General features: G+C 49.9%; 1 protein-coding gene across 4 annotated transcripts in view; it reads right to left on the reverse strand.

Moving 5' to 3' along the window:
- The window catches only part of LOC113007383 (zinc finger E-box-binding homeobox 2-like), a 37,855-nt gene extending 12,757 nt beyond the window's left edge, over positions 1-25,098 (reverse strand). For 2 of the 4 annotated variants that reach the window (XM_026143881.1, XM_026143878.1), the window contains exon 1: positions 24,149-24,368. In XM_026143881.1, the coding sequence (XP_025999666.1) occupies positions 24,149-24,221 (73 nt within the window). In that variant the 5' untranslated portion in view covers positions 24,222-24,368. Of the gene's footprint in view, positions 1-24,148; positions 24,369-24,917 lie in introns of those variants that run through there. The other 2 variants (XM_026143880.1, XM_026143879.1) reach the window with 2 other exon arrangements.
- Positions 25,099-25,630: the final 532 nt, after the last annotated feature.

Below are 25,630 nucleotides of genomic sequence, written 5' to 3' on the forward strand. Positions count from 1 at the left end.
TGGCGTTTCCTGCGGCAGGCGGCGGCGGGTTCCCACAGAGCGCAGATCCTCCTCCAGCTACACGCAGATTAGCCCGTTCATAATATGATCTTTGTCTGCAGCGTCCCGGACAACTGCACGACAGGTGCAGATGAAAAAGCACGACGGAGAAATCTGCTGACCCGGGCTGAATACCAAGGACGGGGGGGGGGGGGGGTGTTAACCCTCTGTGATCAAACAGGCTCGCTGTGTGGTCCCAGAACACGTTAGACATCACACACAGGCCCCGCCCACACATTCTTTCACTCCAAAGGCAGAAAACACAATAGCAGAGAGTGTGTGTGTGTGTGTGTGTGTGTGTGTGTGTGTGTGTGTGTGTGTGTGTGTGTGTGTGTGTGTGAGAGAGAGAGAGATTGGGTGCACACAATCAATCGATCACTAACCAGGATCATCTAATCAATAGGACAGGGGTGTCCCCAGGACTCTTAACTGGGGGACCCCGGTGGGGGGGTGGATTCAAACAAAGCCTGTGTAAGCTGGCTCAGCTGTTAGTGTCTGAGGGGGAGGGGCGGGGCAACAAACCGTGACTGCAGGGTCAGAATATAAACACCAGCGTGTGAAGGAATCCCCCAATCACAGCCCGGCCTGCTATCAGTCTGTGGACAGTCCACAGGATATGCTCACGTCTATCTTTAGACCCTCATTCAGTACATCAGCAGTACCAGCCAGGTATGTGCACACCTGGACACGAATAACACTTGTATGGATGAGGAGCCATCACATCCATATCCATGAATACATATCTAAACACAGGAGAGCCAAAAGTATCTGGACAGTCACACTCTATATTAGGCCCAGTGTGTCCATATACTTTTAGTTTTTACCTGATTTCCATTCTAAACTTTCATCTGCAGTGTTAAACATGCGTGCGTGCGTGCGTGCGTGCGTGCATGCGTGTGTGTTTTATACCTCCTCAATAATAGCTTATAATCATCAGTGATGCAGAATGGGCAGGGCCAGAGTCTACCTGTTCTCAGCTCTGAAACACATATGTGACAGGCTAAAGCTCCGCCCACATATGTGGCTGATGGTCTGGTTACCTGCAGATAAGCACCAGTGCCTTTTATCACTCATGTTAAACTTTAAAAACCAAAGCGTTCGTTTTCTTTGAGCACTAATGGTAAACACACACACTTCCTCCACTTCCTGTGGACACCGTCACAGAGCAAGGAAATAAACACTTTATGCTTAGAATTCCACCTTAAACTTCAAAGATAACATTCCACCTTAAATCCTCCCCACCATGATTCCACCTTAAAGCAGAGAATGCCGCAGCAGGCTGAGGGTCCCGTGCCCTGATTGGTCGGTGGGCAGCAGGCACTGACCTCCCAAACAAAGGCCATTCACGCTGCTGTTTGCCTGCCAGGTCACATGACGGAGGCAGAGTGGCAGATGTCACCGGGGCAACTCAGACAGCGCGTCCACCCCCCAGGTTTCAGAGGGTCTTTGAGTCCATTCAGGGACAAAACAGACGACACATCACAGAGCGCCGCTCCTCCTCATACAAAGACACATTAGCCCCGCCTTCTTCCTCCTCCCCGGGTTTCATCTTCCTCCTGCTCCAACATTTCTGTCAGACTGGGGGAAGGACAGATCGAACACTGGCTCAAGTGTCCGTCCGTCGACTCACACACGAAACACGACGATGTCAGAACATCACACTTACATCATTCATGATGACATCAGTCTGCCAACCCAACACACAGGCACACACACACAGCAAAACAAAAAAAACAGAGAAGAAGAAATGTCAACAGAAACACGACGGAGTCAAACTGCCTGCACGGAGTGCTCACCTGGCAGGTTCTACTTCCTGTTTACGTGTCTCAGATCAGCTGTTGATCACATGATCAGACTGATTGACCACTGATCACTTCCTGCAGCAGTGTCACAGCTTCATGGAAATCTCCACCTGACTGTCATCTCTGGCAGCCAATCACAGCTCTATATCTGCTGTCGTCAAAGGAGCTTGCAAAGAGAAGCGTCTGGACTTCTTTAAGTTGTAGCTCCTTTGACTACAATGACCCGGATGACTGAGAACCTTCACAGACATATATCTGCTGTCAATCATCTGTTGTGATGAGTGGGCGGGGCTCCACAGTGCCTCCACAGCAGCTCTCGGGCTGAAATGGGACCTCCAGATGTTTGCTTCATCCCTGCAGGCTTGATCATTCTGACACGCTCCGCCGCTCTCATAACATCCAGCCATCGATGAGGTCACAGAGGGCGTCCCCATGCAGGTGCTGCGTCCGGTTCCTGCCGTTCGCTGTGAGGTAATGAAAGCAGCTCTGCCTCCTCTCTCACTCTCTCTCACTCTCTCACTTGCTCGCTCAGAGCAGATCACCTGAGTAACGGGGGAGGGGGGAGCCACACGTCGCTGAGGAAATGAGGTCGCTGCCTAGCGGCTAAGAGCTGAAGTGAATCATCATAGGGAGAGCACATAGGTGAATAATGGGCAGAAGTAAGTGGACACCTGATGTTACACTCACATATGGTTTAAATGGACAAAGCCTCACAGCAATAGTTTCAGCTAATAATTACACTGCAGAGCCTAAAGTTTGTGGACAGCTCAGGACTCACATATATAATGTTTAAATGGATATGGCCTTAAGATCTGTCCACATAGTTTTGATATTTGAGTGAGTGTTTCTGTGTGACCCAGTCACCAAAAGTATCTGGACACATGGTCCACTGCTAACAACATCTGTATAGATTCGACCACAAAGCCTGAACGCACACTTTTGCTTGTGTAACACGTATATATTCAAAAGATGGCCGAGGCAAAAGTATGTGGACAGCAGGCCGTGTGACATGACACTGGTTTCACACGCTGTGATGGCGCCTGTGTGGATTACATGATCGGTCCATTGCACACGGACTTCCTCTGAACGCACCAATCATCACCTGAAGCACCAACCCTGCAGTTCCTCTAACGCCCAGTAGAGGCTGCTTCAAACAGTGAAAATCCCACCGTAGGTTCACGCGTTTCTGCTGACGAAGCAAACCTCCACCCGAGCTGCACCTATGGACCGTGTTGGTGCTGCTGGAGCATTTTTAATGACTTCATCTGCTGCTGTTGGAGGGGGGGGGTGAATTAAATTCATTCTTATTTATCAGCAGGAGTCAGCGTGCACACACACACGCACACCCCACTAACCATCAATGGTGCTGCTGTGGAGAGGGTAAGCATCACCAAGTTCCTGGGTGTGCACATTTCAGAAGATCCCGCCTGGTCAAAGGACACAGCATCGTGGTCAGCAAAGCCCAGCAGCAACTCCACTTACTCCTCAAACCATCAAAATACATGTGGGACTTCATTTGGATGGTTTGGGAAAATATTATATCAAATAGATGTCCCCACAAGGATATGAAAACATGTCTGTGTCTGTTTGTGTCTGTTATCAGTGTGAAGGTGTGACAGCAGCAGTTCCTCTTTGAAGCGTCGGTTCTGAAACTGTTAATCAAGTTTTGGCACCTTGAGTGTTCAGGTCGGTTACAGCGGCGCGTTGGCCGTCGACCTCCACCCAGAGACAGCAGCAGATAACACACACACACGCACACACACACGCGCACACACGCGCGCGCACACACACACACACACGCACACACACGCACACACACACACACACACGCACACACACACACACACGCACACACACACAGACACACAGTAACACACACACACGCACACACACACACAGACACACACACGCACACACTCAGACACACACACACACACGCACACACACACACACAGACACACACAGACACACAGACACACACACACACACGCGCACACACACACGCACAGACACACACACACACACGCACACACACAGACACACAGACACACACACACACACGCACACACACAGACACACACACACACACAGACACACGCGCACACACACACACACACACACACACACACGCACACACACAGACACACACACACACACAGACACACGCGCACACACAGACACACACACACACACAGACACACACACACACACGCACACACACAGACACACACACACACACGCACACACACAGACACACACAGACACACAGACACACACAGACACACACACACACACGCACACACACAGACACACACACACACACGCACACACACACAGACACACACACACACACGCACACACACAGACACACACAGACACACAGACACACACACACACACGCGCACACACAGACACACGCTCATCTTTGAGCGAGTGTCACATGTCAAACATATAGAACATGCAGTGCACGTGGAATAAGTGCAGCACGCTGACGTCACTTCCTGTCTGTCGCAGAGACAGAAATGAGAAAAATAACATCAAACATTCAGTTTGTGTAAATCATGTGAATTTAATGTAACAACTTAAAAGACCTTTGTGTCAGTGCCAGGCTCACAGCCTTCACTTTTCTCGATCGATCGATCGATCAGTCAGTCAGAGACATCGGTTGATTCATCGATCGGTCGGTCATTTCTCTGCAGCTGAATGATGTTTACAGTTGAAGGAAGGAACTCTGATCGCTCCTCAGGTTAAAGGAAATAATCAGAGCCACGGACAGATGTGCTGATGATTGATCCATACATGAGCAGGTGTTTATGACTTCAGTGTGCGAGAGCCGTGACGCCGTCACAGCCTCGGTTACTCACAAACACCGGGCCTCGCTCCATCAGTTCAGCAGCTTCACTGACGGTTAGCGAGGAGGTGCCAAGGTGATGCCGGCCTCGACCTGACAGCTAACGTTACTCCTATCAGCAGCTCCGCCTCGCCGTGCCGTCTGATTACAGACGCAGCAGAGAGGAGGCGGCGGCTGCGCAGCACTGATAACAGCCCACACCAACCGAAGGAGGACAAGGAGGTCAGAGGTGTGAACGGCGCTCTGCCTCACTGCTGTTTCTGCTACAGTTCAAGCACGAGTGCACACACACACACACACACACACACACACACACACACACACACACACGATCTTGTTCTACATGCATTTTGAAGCCTGTCAAACTTCATGTTTCTGTGTAAGTGTTTAATTAATCATCAGCCTGTGGCTGCTGGGGAAGGGGGGGGGGGGGGGGCACATGGAGCCCCCCACCAGTAAAATGTAGGTTACCTTAAGAGAAAGTCAGACTTTCAGTGTGAATTATGGATGGAGACAGCACTGAGGACGTTTGAGGGTTTACAGCCCAGCAGCCTCTCGGGGTGCGGGTGTCTGAATTATTCATCTTCCCAGGTGGAGGATGAGTCTTTACAAAAGACGAAGAGGAGGAAGAAGACGGTTATTAAATCCCTCTGATGAATACCTTCTCACAGCAGCGTTACTAAAACTTTCCCTCCAATAATTCACGACTGCAGGTATTTTAGCTTCCCGCCGCTCTGGGAAACAACAGGCGGTGCGCGCCCGTCTCATTGCTTCTTAAAGCTCGCTGTCAGTTTCTGCCGTCACACTCACCGACTCGCTGCTGGATCAGGACCATCTTCACACAGCAACGGTCCTAATCCGGATCACAGAGCTCCCATATAGGGACCGGACTCACTACAACACCTGATCCTACCTCAGCCCACATCCCTCCAACACTCAGCTGAACACCAGCCAGTCAAACCTCTGCCACCAGCAGGCAGCGGCATCAAACCCACGCTCAGTTTGGGGCCTGTGCTGAGTCTGACCGTCAGCTCAGTGTAAGTGAAACAGTAAAAAATGGCACTTTAATAAACCCATAAACAACAGAAGGTAAGGGATCAATCACATGAATCAAAGGCTGTAAAGTCAGCAGGTGTACTGAGACACGAGTCCGTTACTGTAACAACACGGGCCGCCATTTCACGAGCTGATCGACCACATGACTCACATCTGCGACGTCTGTTCCAGGTATTGCTTCACTGCGGACTGACTGGACTTCGGAGGTATTTTAGGTTCGTTCCTGGAACAGTTTGAGGTAGTGAAACTGCTGATGGAGTCACTTTAACTTTGACTCACAAGACCTTTGTGGACAAAGAGAGCAAACCACAACCTGCCGCCGGACACAACCGCTGGGCACGGAGGAGCAGAAGAAGAAACCGCTGCTGTCAGCACATTCACAGTTCACCCAGAGTCACCATTTCACAGGCTTCTGTTTGCTCCTGACTGCTAACAGTAAAACCAAATCCAGAGCAGCTAGCACGTAGCAAGGTGCTAACATGTAACGGTTAACCTTTAGCTAATTGTTAAATGTTAGCACATAGCAGAGCTAACATATAATGGTTAACTTTTAAGTACTAGCTAGCACGAGTAACCAGCTAAAACCGAGCTTATCTTACCGTACTTTATGCTATCTTATAGTAAGTCAACTAATTCACTTAGAAGAAAGCGCCAAGCAGCTGTAAACTATAGCTAACCCATATGGAAAAGAAATAGTAAAAGCTTATATGATTTACTCATGAAAGTGGCCACTTTCTCATTACTTTCATATATTGTTTTAGTAAGTATCCAAAACATACAAGTTTCTTTTATATAATTTTTCAAGGGGTCTTATATCTGTTTTCACTCTTGTATGCTTTTCATACAAGTTTCACACAAGACAGATACAAACTTTATAAGGTTTATATAAATCTTTTCCATATGGGAAATCATGAAGTAACCTGATCCTCTATACATGAGTGTAGCTGTCAGAACTGCATGCCCACACACCGACTGTGTTAAAGAGTAAACACAAAGCTAACAACAAAGAAATCGCATTTATAAACTGTCTCACGTTTGTTCTGAAGTAATGATTCCAGTCCATTTTTAATGGCATACATAGTAAACTGTACACGACAGTGATGAATGTGTGTGTGGAGAACCAATCAGAGCAAATAAAGAGTGAAGCAAAAGAAGAGCAGCCAATGAGACGGTTTCAGGCCTGACGAGCAGAGCGGCTGCAGGCAGACGTGGACACGTGTTTGTGATTGTTGTAGCTGTGAGGTCAGTTTAAACGCCGTCTTTAAATCTTCTTAATCCAAAGGTCATTTGACCTTTTCCAGAACGTTCTCCTACAATAATGACATTATTTACATGTGTTCTTTGTTACCTGCTTGGTTATAAAATATATTTTACCCTCATCATCTGTAATAAATTTAATTACTGAATGAACCTCTAAACTCAATCTTACATACTTGTTAAATCTAACTTATAATTGAGAACTACTTTTTTCAGACATGACTTCTGGGACAGAGTCCTCCCTGAACTACACTGGTCCCTCGTTTATCACGGGAGTTACGTTCTAAATATAACCAGCGATCGGTGAAATCTATGAAGTAGCCAGCTTTATTTTTTACAATTATTAAACTTTTCTCTCCTGTTTAAAAACTCTCAAAGTTCAAACCTTCGTGGAAAAATAAGTCCAGTATTATAGAATGAAACCAAAATCACCTGGAGGTGACGACGTTTCGTCGACATTGGTGTGTTTGTTGGGGAGCAAACTTATAAACATACAGTACAGCACTTCACAGTCACACTGCTGGTGATCGAAGATTTAAGTAAATTTGACAAGCTGAACACATTAGCTCTCCCCCAAAACGTAGGCCGCATCCTTGGGAGGACCCGGCCTTCGCGGTCTGCGTGGGCCGGTTCCTTCGAAGACCGAGAAGGCCAGAAGTGCGAGGCTGTGAAATGGGACGGTCTAGCCTTCAGATTTGTGTCACCACTGTCTCGGTGGAGTTTAATAAACTCGGCCGTCTGCTCCTTGCTATCTAAAATATAACAGGACACTAGCATAAATTCTCGACTGTCTCACACTTCTGTTTAATCAGCTTAATAAAGTTTTATTTAATCTAATCTAATCTAGTAACTTTGATCTCAGTCAAACCGATTTACTCTGGAACAAATAAAACACCAAAAAAAAAAGCCAAACAATTACATTTTTTAATGACTTATATATCATGTTTAACCTGAGTAGCGAAAGACAGCGGGAGTCCGCTGCTCTCGCCGGGTCGAGAGACCACTGAGTGACCACCGGCTAGCTATCGAGCGGGTGGGTAACAGACGTCTCCGAAAATGTCGGCACACTTTTGCAAATATGCGATGTCTTGATAAACGAGCAGATATTTAGAGTTTACACAGCTAACTTCTCGCCTGAAAATATGTTAAAAGTTTGATTTTTCAACCCAGAAAGAGTAATAAGAGTAACATTAACACTAAGTAGCTGCCGCCATTGTTGCCTTCAGAGGTGAAGGACCGACAGGAACTGAAGTGTCATTAGAGCAGGTCAGCGCTTGCGGTCGCACCTTTGGACACACAGATGTGCTCATCCACCACGTGACCTGCGACCCCCATACAATTGCTCTCACTGCACGCCATCGATGGCAGCAAGGAGCAGCCAGTGAGGTGACGGGAACTGACAGGCATTCTGTCCTTGGGGTCGAACTTTCCACTCAAGTGGCCGAGCGTTTGCGGGGCACACAAATCAAAGAAATGACTTCTGATGCATCGCACGCTCCTCGCTGTGAATCACTGACCAATCATAGGACTGACGGTGACTGACACCTGAGCATCCAGTGGTGTCATCATCAGGTGCTCCACACTTACTGGTCCCAGTTACAACCAGCAGGGAGTGTGGGTGGAGCGTACTGTCCACATACTTAAATAAAATGTGACATCACTACACAAGAAGTGATTTGACTTCCTGTGTACTCCTGAGCCTGCACGCCGGCGTGCCCGCAGAGAGTCGAGTCGCTGTGATGCTGCTGACCTGAGTGGGATCTGGGTGGGGGCGGGACAATGAGCCCGGTGTTACAGCGCTGTGGTCTCCATTAGACCTCTCAGGAGTCTCCACTTCCTGCTGCGGCTCAAAGGAAAAAAAAAAAAAAACGCCCTCATTTTACAAGGAAAAAGGTGGCCGCTCAAACTGAGCTCCCGTCACACACTCGACTCCAACCGAACTCCAACCGAACCCAGCACCCGCTGATCCTCAGCAAATGACCATCACACCTCAGACAACACGAACAAACTACAGACGCTCACTTCATCTCCATATTTGTGTATGTAGATGATGATGGTGGTGGTGATGAAGCAGCAGGTGCCTCCCTCGTCTGTCTGCTTAAAAACCACAAATGGCTGAGCGAGTCGCCGGGCGGCACTCAGAGCCTTTAAGTCCTCGCCGCACTTTACTCTTCCTCGTCTTTTATTCGTCCTCGTGACGTTAACGGCGAGCGTGCGGTCGAGCGGCTGCAAAGTGGACGGCGTGTTTTACTGGAAGTGGTCGTGGGAAATGAGAGAAAGATCAATTATCAGCTGATTTCCAACAGGCGACGAGGCGTTCGCTGCCCGATAGAAACGTTAGAAAATGAGGAAAGTGAAAGTGACATTTCCCTGAAGAGAAAGAACCGTGACGCTTGGTGGAAGAAATGTCTGAGAACCGTTCTGCCTCTGCGGTTATCACCTGACGGCGTGACGACGTTTTCCTCCATTTCTCTGTATCAGAGAGGAAATGAAAGACCCCGCCCTCATCAGGATGCACACACTCATCAAGGAGTCACCGGGCTCACAAACTGAGACTTTTCTGTGTTTGGCAGCGTCACAGACACACCTCACACCAACAGACCGTTCAGTCATGTAAGACCACCTGAGCAGGTGTTCGAGCGCAGCAGCAGCAGCTTCCTCTGTGACTCTCTGATGGTAATGGACCAGTTTTAACTGGTTCTCAGATCAGGGTTCAGGTCCAGCTCAGGTTAGACACTGACCCGAGAGACAATAACCCAGTGCGTCTCAAACCTGCACACACAGATCACATGATGAGCGGCGAGGATGAGCATTGCCTCAACTTCCTGAAAACTCTGATTGCACAACAAGTCTGCTTCATTACCTGATCGCAGCTGAAAAACAGCTACTTCCGTCTTCTGTGAATAACGGGGAGGCGGGGAAGACCTCAAACAATACCACGGCCCATAATGCTCTCTGCTCCGAGGTCTCAGAGAGAGCAACACCCGCTCAGAGCAGCGAGGCAGAACCCGCAGAACCGGGGCCTTGAAACCACAATTTCAAAGTTCGGCTTAGAGTTGAGAGGAGATGTACGAGCAGCAGCTGAAAACCTTTTGGGTTAATGAGTTCATCGTCTTCATCATTAATCCTTTTATTCACCTCTTTCTTAAAGTCTTCACATGACCCAGCAGAACCTGACCCCAGACGTCCCCACAGTGGACAGCTGTCCTGTGGACACATCTGTCATAACTCAAACCATCCAGACTTTGAGGTTCTCGTGGAGCCGTATTTGGAATCTGAGGCCACACCGGTGTTCACAAGGACCGCCTCCTCTGATACCGTCACATCCTTGGCACTGACGTAACTGCAGAACGCAACAAAGCAACAGCTGTCCCGACACCTGCTGACAGCGCTGTGGTGTATATCATGCCCACAAGAGCATCAGCTGATCAGTGTGAGGTCACAACTAACCACCTGATGCTCAGGTGTTGAAAACTAGAACTCCTGTAACCTGGTAACAGTAACACGTCACTGTACAGTGATGACATCACCGCCTCTCAAAGGTTCATCTGCTGATCAGCTGATTCCAGTGTGGGGGGAGAAAACGTCACTTAACTCTCTGTCAGAGCCACCTACAGGTGTGTGTGTGTGTGTGTGTGTGTGTGTGTGTGTGTGTGTGTGTCAGTGTGTGTTAGGTGTGGTCTAAAGCCAGTACGATGCAGCATGAGTCAGGAATGAATAGAGACAGATGGAGAGACAAGCTACTATTTCAGTCCACACAGACACACACACACACACACACACACACACACACACACACACACACAGTAACACACACACACACACACACACAGTAACACACACACACACAGTAACACACACACACACACAGTGACACACACACACACACACACACACACAGTAACACACACACACACAGTCACACAGTGACACACACACACACACACACACACACACACACACACAGTAACACACACACACACACACACACACAGTAACACACACACACACACACACAGTAACACACACACACACACACCAGCCCCTCCCTGCAGGAAGCAAGAATGTGGCTGCTCTGTGTGAGCAGCTCATCCACTTTCCTCCTCTGACCCTTTGAAACCGGTCCGCTGGTTCTAAGAGCTCTGGTGGTTCTGAGGCCCAGCCCGCTCGCTGAATGAGGTCCGTGGTGTGAGGAGACGCCTGTGTGTCAGAGTCATGGCTCCTCCATCTGAGACGCTCCCCACAGCGCACCAGGAAGTCACAGCGAGAAGCAAGTGTGAAACACACTGCATGCAAAGCTAAGACCTGATTATTTCAGCTTCTGACGCAGTTTGGAAGTGACCTTTGAACTCTAATGGACAATCCCTTTCAGATCAACCAGGGGAGAGAGACCAGTTTATTAAATGGTAAATGGTAAATGGCCTGTATTTATATAGCGCTTTACTAGTCCCTAAGGACCCCAAAGCGCTTTACATATCCTGTCATCCACACATTCACACACACATTCACACACAGGTGATGGCAGCTACATTGTAGCCACAGCCACCCTGGGGCGCACTGACAGAGGCGAGGCTGCCGGACACTGGCGCCACCGGGCCCTCTGACCACCACCAGTAGGCAACGGGTGAAGTGTCTTGCCCAAGGACACAACGACCGAGACTGTCCAAGCCGGGGCTCGGACAGGAACACCCGATCCTTCCATCCGCCCAGCATCACGTGGGCAGGCTCACAACAGCTCAGACCTGCCTCAAGTCCTCAGTTTGAGGCTGAAAAGCCTTCATCAGCCTTCATCATTCTATCCCTCCCCAGTCACGCTCTCACTGCTCTTCAAAATAAAAGTCCTTTATCCTGTCAACGAGTTAAAGCGTTTAACCAAAGCGACTTCATCTCTGATATGTCATCGGGTTTCATTCTGCACCCCGAGTGTGAGACAACAGCACACTAATGAGAGGAGGAGCGTGTGACAGAGCGCCACGTTAACAAGAGGAGGATGAAGAAGAGTTTGTCTTTGTCAACGAGCTGAAGAGGCTGTGAGAGAAGGAGCTCCGCTCACTAATCACAAACTCACAGGACACCCACCAATCAGAAGCAGGGACACAGCAGATGCTGAGTTCTGAACCACAGAGAGGAAGCAGGTGAGACAGGTGACAGGTGAGTTGGCATCACACAGGTAACCCAGTTCCTGTGTGCGTCCCTGGCATCACTCTGAGAACGGAAACTCTAACAAATGTCAGCAAAACCTAAAATAACTGAAAATTTCCTTCCTGTGCCCAGAAACCACCGCAGCCCTCTGATAGCGGGGGAATCCCTGTGTGTCACCGAAACCCCAGCTTCAACACTACTGATCTATTTCCAGCTCTTCTCCTGCTCTGAGCACATTTACAGAAAGTCAGAGCGAGCGCCTCCATCTGAGCATGTGAAGTCTGAGGTGGTGTCCCGCAGGGCTCCGCTCTCGGCCTGCCCAGGTACGCCCAGAGTCCACAGGCTTCTCTGTTCTCTCCAGGTGACTCACAGCAGGGAGCTCGACCTTCACTGCACACCTCCCTGTCCTGTTCCGTCTCAGTCTCACCTTACCCTCATAGTTAAATATGGATGAAAACATTTAGTGTCATATTCAAGCATTCTAATACTCCGCTCCATCAGAGTCACTCTGACAGGTGACAGCTTCATAGTTTGTCACCATTTTTATTCTTTGAGTCTAGGAACTTTAAAACAACATCTGCAGCAAAGAGTCAGAGGCAGCAGGTTTGACGTTTCTGGTGGTTCTGTTTATTCTGATGGTTCTATTGGCTCTAAAGATACGGATGCTTCTAATGATTCGGATGGTTCTGATGTTACGGAGTCGTCCTCCTGTATTCCTGCTGGAGCTGAGTGCAGAAGCCTGTGAAGCCTCTGAGTTTTACTGATGAGTGCACACATGAATAAATGCTCACAGTGTGAAACTCAAACGTGTGGCATCCTCACTCGCTCACAGGAACATATTTCTTCTTTACTCACTGACATAAAGTCCCACAGACTGAATGAGTGCATGCGCAAGTTCAGTCGAGCCACCACGTCAGATGTTCCTGGGCTTCAAACGCCCAAATGTCCCCGACTCCAGGGACGTGAGGCGGCCTATGGCTGCCAAGCGGTCCTGAGGTCACAACCTCAGTGTCCGAGCAAAACAGGAAAGAGACAAACACATGCTGTCCATGCAGATCCGCAGGAACACGATTGTCTGAAAACTGTCCGAACACACTGAGGGCTGAACACTGCCAACACCACCCAGGAACCAGATCGAGAACAAGAGCAGGAACCAGACTGAGGCTCCGGTCTGTGAACGGGACAGCTGAGCAGAAACTTCAAACTTAAAGGAGCTGGACAAACATGAGGTTTCATCAGCTGACTCAGAGCACGCTCAGTGAGTTCACGCTAAGACACGACCCACACAGCGCTGAAGGTTCAAACCTTCAGCCTCGGCGCGGAGGTGAGCGGAGCAGAATTGGGAAGTGTAAAAGAAGAAAAGGAAACAGAAGAAGAGTGTGAGGGCATAACGGGAGGTGTGTGTGTTCTCAGAAATAGAAGAAGAAGCAACAGTGCGGTGACGAGGTCGCCAAAGCCCAGAGAAGCGGTGTGTCAGCACATCGCAGCAGAGGGAAGTGAGGGCCGGCGAGCCGAGTGTCGACACGAGAAAGAGGAAGCCGGCCGTGTGACTGTTTATCTGCACTCGTTTTTACCTGCTTTCACACGTCCGAATGCCGCGCCGCACCGGAAAAACAAAAGCAGAAGAAGCAGAATTAGAGTGTGAGCAGAGAGAAACACTGCAAACACACACAGCCATACCAGAAAATAGCCACAACCCATCCCAGTGAATACTCAGAGCACTCAGCTACTGCAAATACTCACAGAGAGTTTCTGCTGAGGCTCATGACAGACTTCAGGTCTGGCCAGCAGCAGTACACAGAACTTCAGCACTTCCTGCTCGGGCTTAGAGGGTCAGCCTGAGGAAGTCAGGGAGCAGACCGCCATCGAGTTTAAAGACCACATGTTAGTTATTCATGGATGGTGGAGGGAGAAGTTCCCGTGAGCACTGAGTTCAGGAGCATCTTTAACCTGCTCATCAAACACGGTCTGCACAGGTGAGAGGAGAACATAGGCTTTAAACACAGATGTGAGTGCGTGGCCCAGATGTGGCCCACAGCAGGCGGTGACCCAGGCTGACTCAGGTCAGGTTCACCTTTAACATGCCAAAACTCAGCCATGCTCCAACTGAGCTCGCTCAGTAAACGCCGTCACCGACAGGAGTCACACATGAATCATGACAGATTTGGTACAGCCCGGCTTACAGCTCATGGCGGGCTGATGGCGGTCTGTGCAGTCAGACAGCAGAGTGAAGGCTGCGAGTCGACTCGAGGCATCTGTGATCCTGCGTGAAGCTCAAACAGCTCCACCATGAAGCATCCAGGTCCTCCTCCTCTCGCTGCAGCGGCCGCAGAAAGCTCACGGCCTGCTCTGAGAATCTTGCCGCCCATCGCCATCGACCCGCTGGCCTTTCTTTGGCTACGGTCGATGACTCGAGCTGGGACTTCACTAAATTCTCTTCTGGTCCGTTGCACGAATACATGAGTCCGACGGCGATTATTGTCTGCCATCGCTCAGATCAATTTGCATTTAACCCAGATTCCAAAGAGGACTGTCAGAGAAACGGGGACAGGAAGCGGTCTTAACGCAGTCTTTGTGCGCGCCTCATCTCTGCTGGTCTACGCTCAGCCATAAATCACCGTCTTCACATTCAGCGTGCCAGACGCCCAGGACAAAAGAGGCTGCTGCGACCCCCCCCCCAATACCCCGAGGCGGCCTGTGTCCACTGTGTCACCTAGTTCGGCCCCATGGGGGGAGGGGCTTTTCCCAGGCTCATTAGAGTGGTGAAGGCAAGGAGGGGTGGGGTTGTGTGGGGAGGCCAGCCTGGTGGGATCATTAGTTTCAGGTGAACTGGTTTACCCGGCAACTGGACAGACTCCCAATATAACCACTAAGAGCTGCACACTCACACCACAGGCAGCTCCCAGCTGCAGGTTCAGCTCGCGTCCAGGTGTCCCCACAGAGCCACGCATCAGCCAACCTTTTAGCATCAACGCTGTTAGCAGCAGGCTAAACGTCTGATGTCACTTCCTGTGCCAACGCCTCTGTAGCGTCAGGGTTAGCATGAACTAGTTGACGCACCGTCTGATGGCGAATGATGGCGCACAGCACTAGGCTAACACGCTGATCTGGCTGAAATGGTTCATCGTGTCAGCGCCAGTTTCCTCCAGCTTGCACACGTCTGAACATCAGCCATGTTCAGAGCACTGATGATGATGAGGTGCCTTCAGTGAGTCACCGGTGGTCCTCAAGCACGCTCTCCATCACAGCGTGCGGCTTTAACCTACATGTGCAACCGGATGCGGGCGCAATCACAGTGCCTCATCGACTGACCCGGTTACGCCCGTCATACTGTCACACCATTGCTGCTGTACCTCCATCCATGTGTGAAGCCACCCAGACTGTAACACGCCTCATGTGTGTCACAGCGATCGATCGCAAACACAACACGGCGAGCGGCGAGAGAAGAAAGAGCACGCTTACATCAATGACCTCTATTGACCGAGCCGGGCGCATGCAGCCAGTGGGCGCTCACAAAGCCGGCCTTTCAAGTTCATCTGGACTGATGTAATAAAATTGACACATGCAGTCGGATGAATTCTGGGGCGCCGTTACCTAAACGCTGCCCTGCAAAGTGTTGTCTCCGCCCCTCACTGCAAACGAATCAATTACAGAGCAGCGTAATCCTGTTAGGGGCATGAATGCATACCTCCCCGCTGGCAGGTGCTGGCAGGCTGAGGGGCTTACTGGAGCAGGCCGTATCAAAGCCGGGGTTTATCTGCCACATTAGGGCTGCGGCGAGCAGCCGAGGACGAGCCGCTGCGCCTGTGCTCGGCGCCGACACAATGAGACCCTGTCCCGCGGCTTCCTCTCACTCGTCCACGGCTGAGCCTCAGAGGAGCTGTTATTTCTGATGCTGCACTCGCCTCACCAGGAAATCCATCCATACAAGATGTGAGATCCGTCAGAGGATGGGGATGGTTCAGCTCGTTTTGATGCGTGTGAGCTGATGAAGTTGAGTCGAGCTCAGGAAAAATGATCCTGAACCTTTACCCAGAATGCACTTAGTGACTGACAACCTGCTTTCTGCTCCACTGTTCAGCTGGAAACAGGCTGCAGACAGTGGGAGCTGATCTGGTGTCAGCCTGAAAGCTTCCTGTGATTTCTGCTGTTTATGGTGGTGCGAGGATCAACATATACACATGTGGAGGGGGGGGCATGGCTGCATGTTAACCACGTTTGACAGGCTGCACAAAAGGGTCAGAAGAGGGACACCTCGGGTCCCATGACGCAACCTGTACACCCCCCGCCCCATCGCCCTCCTCCTCCTCAGCAGCCAGACTTCCTGTTGCTCTCCCGTGCTGCCAGAGTGGTCACAGTTGACTGTAACGGCGCCGCGGCTCAGCGTGGTTACAGGACCGTTCCACACTCTGATCACTAACACACATCTACTTCCCGTGGACGATGATAAAAAGATCTATGAGGACAGGTTATTTCTGCTTGCATGTGTATCCTGCTGCTGTGACTTTGTCGTCCCAATGACTCTGAGCCACCGTACGTCGCCCGATGCGTTCTGACACATGTGTGTTGAGCTGTAATGAGGCGGCGTGGACAAAGGTGGCGGGCTGAGGGAGAATGAAGCGTCTGTCAGGCTGGGAGGGGGATTATTCTCCCCCTAACCTTTTCAGCTGCGCCTGCTCCTTTGATGGCTGACAGACTCACAAAGGCACCTGCCCCATCCCCGAGTGTCCCTCGCCGCCCCGGCCTCTCCTCCCCTGACCTGACCGGCATTCCTGGCCCACATGAGGTCCTCCCCATGGCTACCTTTATGCCCCCCACCCACACCAAAGTCTGATAATCCCACGGCAAACAGAGGCCGTGCACGAGACTTCTCACAGCCTCTCGGCTCAAAGGTGGACGACCGATCAGCCCGTCACCGTGGGAACCGAGGCCGGGAGAGAAATCAGTGAAAGGCATTGTGGGATCGGTGTGAGGAGGCGGTGTGGTGTCGGCGAACACGCAGACCGAGACTTTACAAAAAGATCTGAATGTGTCCTGTTCTCGATCTTTATTTAAATAGGAAGTTGTCTGATGTCACCCTGATCACATGGTCTCGTTTTAATCAAATGACTGTTCCAGTGGAAACGTGAAAAGAGCCCGTGTAAGCGACGATGTTTCATCTTCAGCGTCGCACTGACCCGTGGCTGTATGAATCCTCCCAGCAGCGAGGCGAACGTAGACTGTGCCGGCACGGCGCTCAGACACAAAAGAGAAGAAGAAGAAGGTTTCATCAGCCTTCAGCTGTCACAGCACTACACACATACATAGAGTCAGATGAGCCCTGAGGCCACGCCCACTCTTACTGCCACGCCCACTCATGCAGCCAATCATTTAACATGCTGGTGAGAACTGTAAGGACTCAGACTCATGTTCTGTGTTTCTTGGTGGACTTCCTGTTCAAATTTTTTACACAGTGTAAAAGATTTCCTTCATTCATTTCATTGCGTTCATTAGTCTGTGTGTGTTTGGACGATGACCTTCAGCCCGATGCTCCAGGTTGATGACTCCGATGAAGCTGAAGGCTCGGGGTATGTAATGAACCTGCAGTACACCCACCCAGTCCCTGCCTACACACTCGGTGCTTCTAACTGAGCGGGCTCGCCTCTTGTGGCTCGCTGCGTTCGGGTGTTCACAGCACCGCAGAGGTGGAGAAGTTTCCCTCAGCCCAGCTTCTTTGAGCAGCTTTGACAGGAGCGTCAGCTCCATTATCTCACACTCTGAGGGCAATCCGTCAGGACCGGGCCCGAGGCAGTGAGCTCGCACCGAGCAGCGCCTCATTACTTTGCTTGGCAGATCAGTGACCGGGACGTGGCCCGAGGACGTTTGTCCGAGTGGACGGAAAATCCTCCTGAACTCTGGAGGTGAAAGTGAGCCAAGTCCTCGCGAGACACAAACTCAGAGAGATGGGCAGGAGAGCAAACTCTGTGCTCCTTCCAGGCCCCTTTAAAAACTGTTTAGAGGTCAGAGACGGGCCATCGGAGTCACAAACATTCGGTAGTCGTAGTTCAGTATTTCATTTCCAAACGGCTGCCGGGCTCGTCTCTCACACTCTCTGCCTGAGGCTCTGTAGGACCTCCAGCCCACTCAGCTGAAGATCAGCATCCGCCCACAATTTAACTCACTGCCTCTTCAGTCAGTCTGAACTGCCTCAGGATTCACCTGGCCCAGTACCATACCAGTACCATACCAGTACCATCTCTTAATGTGCTGATGAGCTCTGGTTGCCTCAGTGGTTTAAATCAGAACCGTGAGCAGGCCGTGGTGATGAACAGCAGGCAATAGGAACTGGGCGGGGCCTAAAGCTGGATATGGAGGTGTGTGTGTGTGTGTGTGTGTGTGTGTGTGTGTGTGTGTTCAAGAGTTATTCAGCTGTACGCTGGCTGGACACACAGATGTCCTGACACCTTAATCCAGCCATCCGTTATTGATTGTTCCCCCTGTGTGTGTGTGTGTGTGTGTGTGTGTGTGTGTGTGTGTGTGTGTGTGTGTGTGTGTGTGTGTGTGTGTGTGACCTTGCCGCAGGACCCAATCACACAAACCTTTGCTGTGAGGGAGGGGCCAATGAGAGTGTGAGTGCAGCAGAGCGAATGGCTCTGATCATGTGACGACCAAATGTAAACATTCAAAAATTAAAAAAGTGAAATTCAAGATAAATGAAGAATAAAAAGAAAAAAAACTGAGAAACACACAAAGTTTATAAGAAGAAACGTAAAATAATATCTAACTAAAAATCTAAAACACATAACACCTTGTTTTAAAATGTATAAATGTAATTTAAACAGCAACAAATCATGAAATTATTTTTAAAGTCATAAATATATTAAAAAAGTGTAAAATTATGAAGTACAAACAAAAATAAATACAAGTTTAACCATTACAAAAATGAAACTCTTTCTTTTTAAAAATAAAAGTTATAACAAACAAAGCAAATGATCAGAATTATAAAAAAATACTAAAGTTAAAACATCCAAAACAAAAATTTGGTGATTTTTGTGTTTTAATTATGTTAAAACAGATTAAATTAAAAAATTAAATCTTTTAATGATTCTCACACCTGTTATACAGTCTGTGTGTGTGTCTGTGTGTGTCTGTGGCCCGGGCATTTTGACTACAGGCCAGCCCACAGCGTGCATCACTGCCCATTGTGACAGTGATGTACAGTCTTGTTGGTATATGTGTGATTTCTGTACATTTTACATCAGATAAAAACTTTGGTTGTAAGATTCAGATAATTATTTAATAAAAGTGAAACATTTTAAATGAGAATAAGAAAGAAAAGTATATCTTTGTGCCCCCCTCTCCCTGTTAATGCCCTACCTGCCCCCCTGGCAAAGCTTTGCTAGACCCGCCCCTGCACAGTTGCCAGCTGTCAGCTACTTAGAAAAGGATCCTGGGGTTATTTGTCTCTCAGAAACAGTTCATAACTTCCCTTCAACTCATTCATGTCACCTAAAAGGTAAACCTGTTTCTCCATCACAGCTCTGATGATTCAGTAAGGACATCTCCTGGTTTCATCTTCATGTTTCCCTCTCACCACATATCCAAACCATCATGACCAGCAGGTTTACAGCTGTGGCTCCAGCAAACATCAGCTGATACTAGAAAGTAATATTAAATAAATTCTAACAACAGCTGATCAAGCTTAAACGCGCTTCTGCTGTTGAACGCGACATCCACTAGTTTCCTCTTTCTGGCGCAAAGCGGGAGATAAACAAACAAGAGAGAAAAGCCGATCAGCTGATCATTGATCAGTTTCATGATTGAAGTGGCAACAGGAGAGAGAGGGGAGAGAATGAGAGGAGAAGAGGCCGCTGACAGCGTAAAGACGCAGAATAAATCCAGCTTTGTCTTTTTCATTGTAGCTGAAGTCCGGGACAAACTGTGTTCCTTTTCAGCTCAGTACGAAACGCGCAATATTTTCTCTGAATGCGAGACGATTCTGTTTTTTACGGGACGATTGGCAACTCTATCACTATCAGTAACATCATAGCACCAGCTGTATAGAAACTCCGTCATGTTAGCTAGCACTCAGTACGAAAAAGTCAGCACAACGAAAATAAACTCCACCTAAACTTGGTTTATATCTGACCCAGATAGACTGCAGGTCATAACTTCTTACCTGAAGTTCAGTTCACCTGACACTCGGACTGGCGGCCGCCTCAGGTCTCTGCTCCACCTGCCTCCCCTCCCCTCATCCACCTGCTGTTGTAGCTCCGCCATAGCCACCACCAAAAAACTGAGTTATTTTTACACAAAAAAAAAAAATCATCGGTCCACCGGCCAGTCCAGCTATGTGTGTGTGTGTGTGTGTGTGTGTGTTATCTGCACGGCGATCTCGGCCGTGACCTTGGCGGTGAACGTGTGTTTAGGCTAACGGCGACAAAGCGTCACCGGACGGCTCATCGCTCACTCATGAAGAAAATGTGCGCATGACACACACACACACACACACACACACACGTCAGTCACCTTGAAACACGACAAACAGCAGAGAAGCACCAACACTGTTCCACTGCACACCAACCTGAGCATCACAGTCACCTGTTGAAGTCCCACTGTGAGCTCAGGAGCGATGACATCACCAGAGCAAACAGGCCTCCACAGAGCCGACACGTCTCACCTCCCACTTCTTCCTTTTCTAGAAATCAGCCTCAGAACAAGAAAAGCTGCAGCGCAACTTCATCTCAGAAACTGACGCGCTGACCTCATCAGGATTTCATTCGACCACAGACAGGAGGTACAGCCCACAGCGGGCCGACGGTACTCCGGCAGAACGTGTGAGGAACCCGAGAGGCCGATCTCAGCTCAGAGACACGTCCACAGGACTGTTCGTAAAGACCTATTTTACAACTTACACACGATCCACAGAAATGCAGGAGAACGCACGTCTGCCTCGAACAACAAGAAAGATTTCTGAATAAAAATGTTAAAGTAAAAACACCACACACGCCTGACAGAACGACAAAAGTCTGAAGAAATCAGAAATCAGGTGCTTTCTATTTTTAATGAACTTTAATCACACTCATCCACGATGAACGCGTCAGTCTGAAGTCACTGTTTCTGTTGGTCATGTGACAGTGATGTCACTGTGATTGGGATGTTTTATTTTGGCGGGACAGCATTAAGCAGACTCCGTGTTGTTAATACAATTTGAACAAAGGGCCCGTTCTTCGGCGAGCCAACCGGGCTCCTCCTCCCTGTCCCACCAGAGGTGTTTGCTGTTTGGCTCCTGCAGGGGGGGGATAATCTGCTGTCTTTCACAATAAAAGCGTACTGGGAGGGCACGGGCTCAAAAATTAGGGATTCATATCACATGCTGCATTTTAAACTTGATTCCTGACCTGTGAGGGAGCTGCTGATGCTGCAGCACAGCGGAGGGACGAGGCAGGCGGGCAATCCTGCACATGCACGCACACGCACACACGTTCATTTAAACACATTAAAGCTGCTCTCTAAATCCTCGTTAGTCGTTCTTGTAGAAATTATTCTTTGACGAGAGTTGAACATCAAAATTCAACGAAAACCAGAAGAAAAACATGAAAAATAAAATTAAATCCAGAAAAACAAAAACAGGATTCATTTAAAATAAAATATATTTTGTGTCACACAGAAAAGTAAAGGTGAGAAAAGGAGGACATCCCACCGTGAATATTCAAAAAACGAAAGACTGAAACAAATGTGATGGGCGGGACCAAAGCTGTGACATCATGAACACATTTAATAAACATCCCCCGACCCCGTCAGCAGACAGCTGCGTGTTTAAGGGTCGCCATAAAGTTCAGAGGATGAGTCGGGGCGAGGGAAACGAAGCTGAGCGCAAATCGTAGGGGGAGGGGCTTAATGCAGGCCGTACACATACCTTCATCCACCTTCCTACTTTCTTTTATTAACCTCACTGCTTTTCTCTGCCCTCCATCTTTCTTTTCATGTGAGGCGGCGTAGCGAGCGTCCCCGACGGCGCTGCAGCCTCTGAGTGCTGATTAAGGATGAAGAGAGCAGTGCTTTCTTTGTTCTGCCCCCAGGGGGGCGCTTACTGAGGAGGGGGCAGATATGAAAGACATTGAGGTCAGGGAGGAGGAGGAGGAGGAGGAGAGTGATGGCACGGCAACGGACCAGGGAGCTTTACAGGACGTAAACCTGGACCGTCACCAATGGACAGGCACACAGCAGGTCCTAAGGGGGGAGGGGGGGGGGGTCAACACATCAGCCAGTTTACACACACACACACACACACACACACACACAACTGTAAAACACACGAAGTGAAAATATTTGACGACCGAACGATGAAGAGCTGTCAGTAAAATCCCCCCAAAGTGGTGAGGCACATGCACTGGGCACACACACACACTGACCTGTCAGGGGTCACCTGCTGATCTGGGATCCGCCTGAATGCTGGAATCAGCTGACTGCAAACGTTACAGGTGTTCGGGCCTGCAGTGAGGACCAACAGTCTGAGCCTCAGCGTGTTTCTGAGTATTTCCTGAACAGTTGTGTGTTTGTGCGTATTTACAGCTCGTCTGCAGCGGTGCTCGTGAGCGGCGAGCATGCTTCGTGTTCAGTGTCCGACACATTTCAGTAAATTGACAGCATCTCTGTCTCTGAATAAAAACCTTACCAACATGAAACACTCAGCTGTGACGGCAGACACACATGCACACAGACACACACAAACACAGCAGAGTGTGCATGACCTCTGCTGATGTTGGATCGCATGTGGAGGCGAGGTTTATCAGAGCTCGCCTTCAGCGTTCGCCACATAATCCACAAAAACCTCCATCAGCCGCACACTGCTACGTCCACACATCTATGAGGCTGAAACCACCAGGTCCACCTTCTGGTCCTGTTCCAGATCCTGGTTCAAGTTCAGGTCCAGGCTCTGCTCTGTGTTTGTGTCACAGATGCTGCTTTAAAGCGGCTCCTGCACCGCCGGCACAATGACACGGCTGTGAGACATGTGGCATGAATGGTGCAGCAGGCAGCCTGACACGGCTGCAGGGGGGGTCGTCCCCCCCCCCCACCCACACACACAGAGTTGTTGCTGCCGGCAGCTCGGCTGTGCAGGAATCCTCAACTCACACAGACAGACTTGGACTCAAACCTGTGATTTCTTCACCACATCAGCTCCGTTTAAATTTAAACGTGTCCCAAAAACAAAGCCATGCGCACTTTTATGACATGTGACCTCCTCCTTCTCCTCAGAAGGAGGAGAAGAAACCACGGAGACTCCGAGAAAAACCAGCGGGACAAACAGCTGCAGCCTCACAGCTGGATGGGACAGCCAGAGGTGGAGGAGGCCCTTCAGATCCTCTTACACCCCCCCCCCCCCCCCCCCCAACCGTCACCGTGACCTCCAGTCCATCAACAACAACCCACCCACCCCCCAGGGCCCCGAGAGGAGGAGACGAGCCACATCCAGAGACGGGGACAAACCACAGCAGCGTGAAAACACAGGAGACAAAATATTTCGTTGTACTATTGTACATGTATGTATATATATATACACACACATACACTGTGCATGACCGTGCAGAGACAGTAAACAGTTATCTTGTATCTCATCTAATGAAAACAAATGATTTGATTTTCCCGGATTTTGCGTTTGTGAGGCTCAAACGTGTTTCGAGGAAATGAAAGTTTAAATGTTTCAACCAAAATTCACAAAGTGTGACACAAAAACTCAAACAGCCCAAACTCTCTTTCACTTCCGGTCCCTCTCACCTGTCCGTTTGTTTGTTTTCACATAAAATAAACAAACATGGAAATGAACTCCACGGCTCAGCGCGGACCCGCAGGTCTGCGCGCGGGTAACGGTCCTCGTGCCCGGCAGAGCGCAGACCTCCGCCCCGCCCGGAGCAGCGCCTCCCGGTCCCGTCAGAAAGTTTGAGGCCGGCGGGACGCGCCGTGTCCGGGGCCGTGACAATGTGTGAGTCAGTGTGTGAGTTGGTGTGTGTATTCGTACCGTTCTTCCTCCGGGGGTTGGCCTGTTTTCGCCTCTTGCAGCGGGGACCCTCCGCCATGATCTCCGGCTTCATTGATCACTGAGTCCGCGACTCCTGCTGCTCCTGCTGACGGCGGCACAACACACAGTAAATCCCGGAGCAGCAGCTCCTCGCGGACCTCGCGCTCACACTAACGTGCGCACACTTTGCGCTTACTTTCTGGGAGTTTGTGCACCTCTGCCCCGCGTGCCCGTCCGCCTGATCTGAGCGGAGTGTGTGCCGCTGTGACAGAGGAGGAGGAGACACACACACACACACACACACACACACACACACACACACCGACTAACACTGATACTGACACACAAGTCAAACATACACTCTCGGTCCCTCCTCCTGTCAGTGAACTTGTTGATTTTAGGTGTAAAATTAAAACCAATCACTCATCGATACATGATCGATATTAGAGTATCAGGCCGAGAGCGCGCTTATATAAGCTCAACATTCAGGCCTGCAGTTGTATAATCGTGCGCGCGCAGGTCAACATTTCCCATCTCATCCGGAGCGAGAGCGGGGAGCGGAGCGCAGGCACGCCGGGAACGACCTCATCCTCCCCGGCCAGCCTGCCTCCATCCACCCGCTCCCGGCCCCGGAGTGCAGGCTCAACACCTGCATCCGGATAATACCTGGTGGCGGGAGCGCGCCCGCCTGCGCTCACCTGTCCGGACAGGTAGAGCAGGCAGGTGAGCAGAGCGCATTGATTGGAGGAGAGGAGGAACGGCCACCTACCGGCAGGCTGCTCGGTTCCGGGAGGAGGCGGCAGGGAGGCAGGAGAGCCTCCCGCAGAGCGGTACCAGAGTCCGGCCACAGAGTCCCGCTGAGTCGAAGCGGAGAGTCCGGGCTGCGGGTCGGGCTGCTCCGGTGTGCGCGTGCTCCTCCCGCCGTCACCGATTTTCTGTCCGCATCACAAACAGCGCGAGAGCCTCGGCAGCACGCGCCACCTATCTGCGCGAGGAGGAATAATGACCCCCCCCCCCCCCCCCCAACACACACACACACAGACACACACAGACACACAGACACACACACACACACACACTTTAATTTGCAGGTTCCTGTGTCCATACGCGCTCACCTGAGCCTGCACCTGATTGGCTCACAGGTAGATTACCTGGACAGGTGAAGTCGCTATATGCAGAGGCACGCGCTGCGCTCACTGAGCTGCAGATCACAAGCACGCGCAGACTGTTCCGAACTCCGCAGGTGTTTCTCACGTGGAACAGTGGTCACGTGGTTCTTTTTTAGTTTGACCAACAGATGAAAGAAGCTGACGTTACATTTCAACAATGAAAAAAAAACTAATAAACTTTGTTAATAAAATATTATTTAAATTCGTAAAATCATATTTTAAAAAAGTTTTGACTTCAAAGAAAGAAAATCTAAAAATACGTTTATAACGATAATAAAATATGTCTTTTATTTTAATACCGGTAAAAATATGC

This window comes from Astatotilapia calliptera, chromosome 16 (assembly GCF_900246225.1).
Source record: "Astatotilapia calliptera chromosome 16, fAstCal1.2, whole genome shotgun sequence".
Lineage (NCBI taxonomy): Eukaryota > Metazoa > Chordata > Actinopteri > Cichliformes > Cichlidae > Astatotilapia > Astatotilapia calliptera.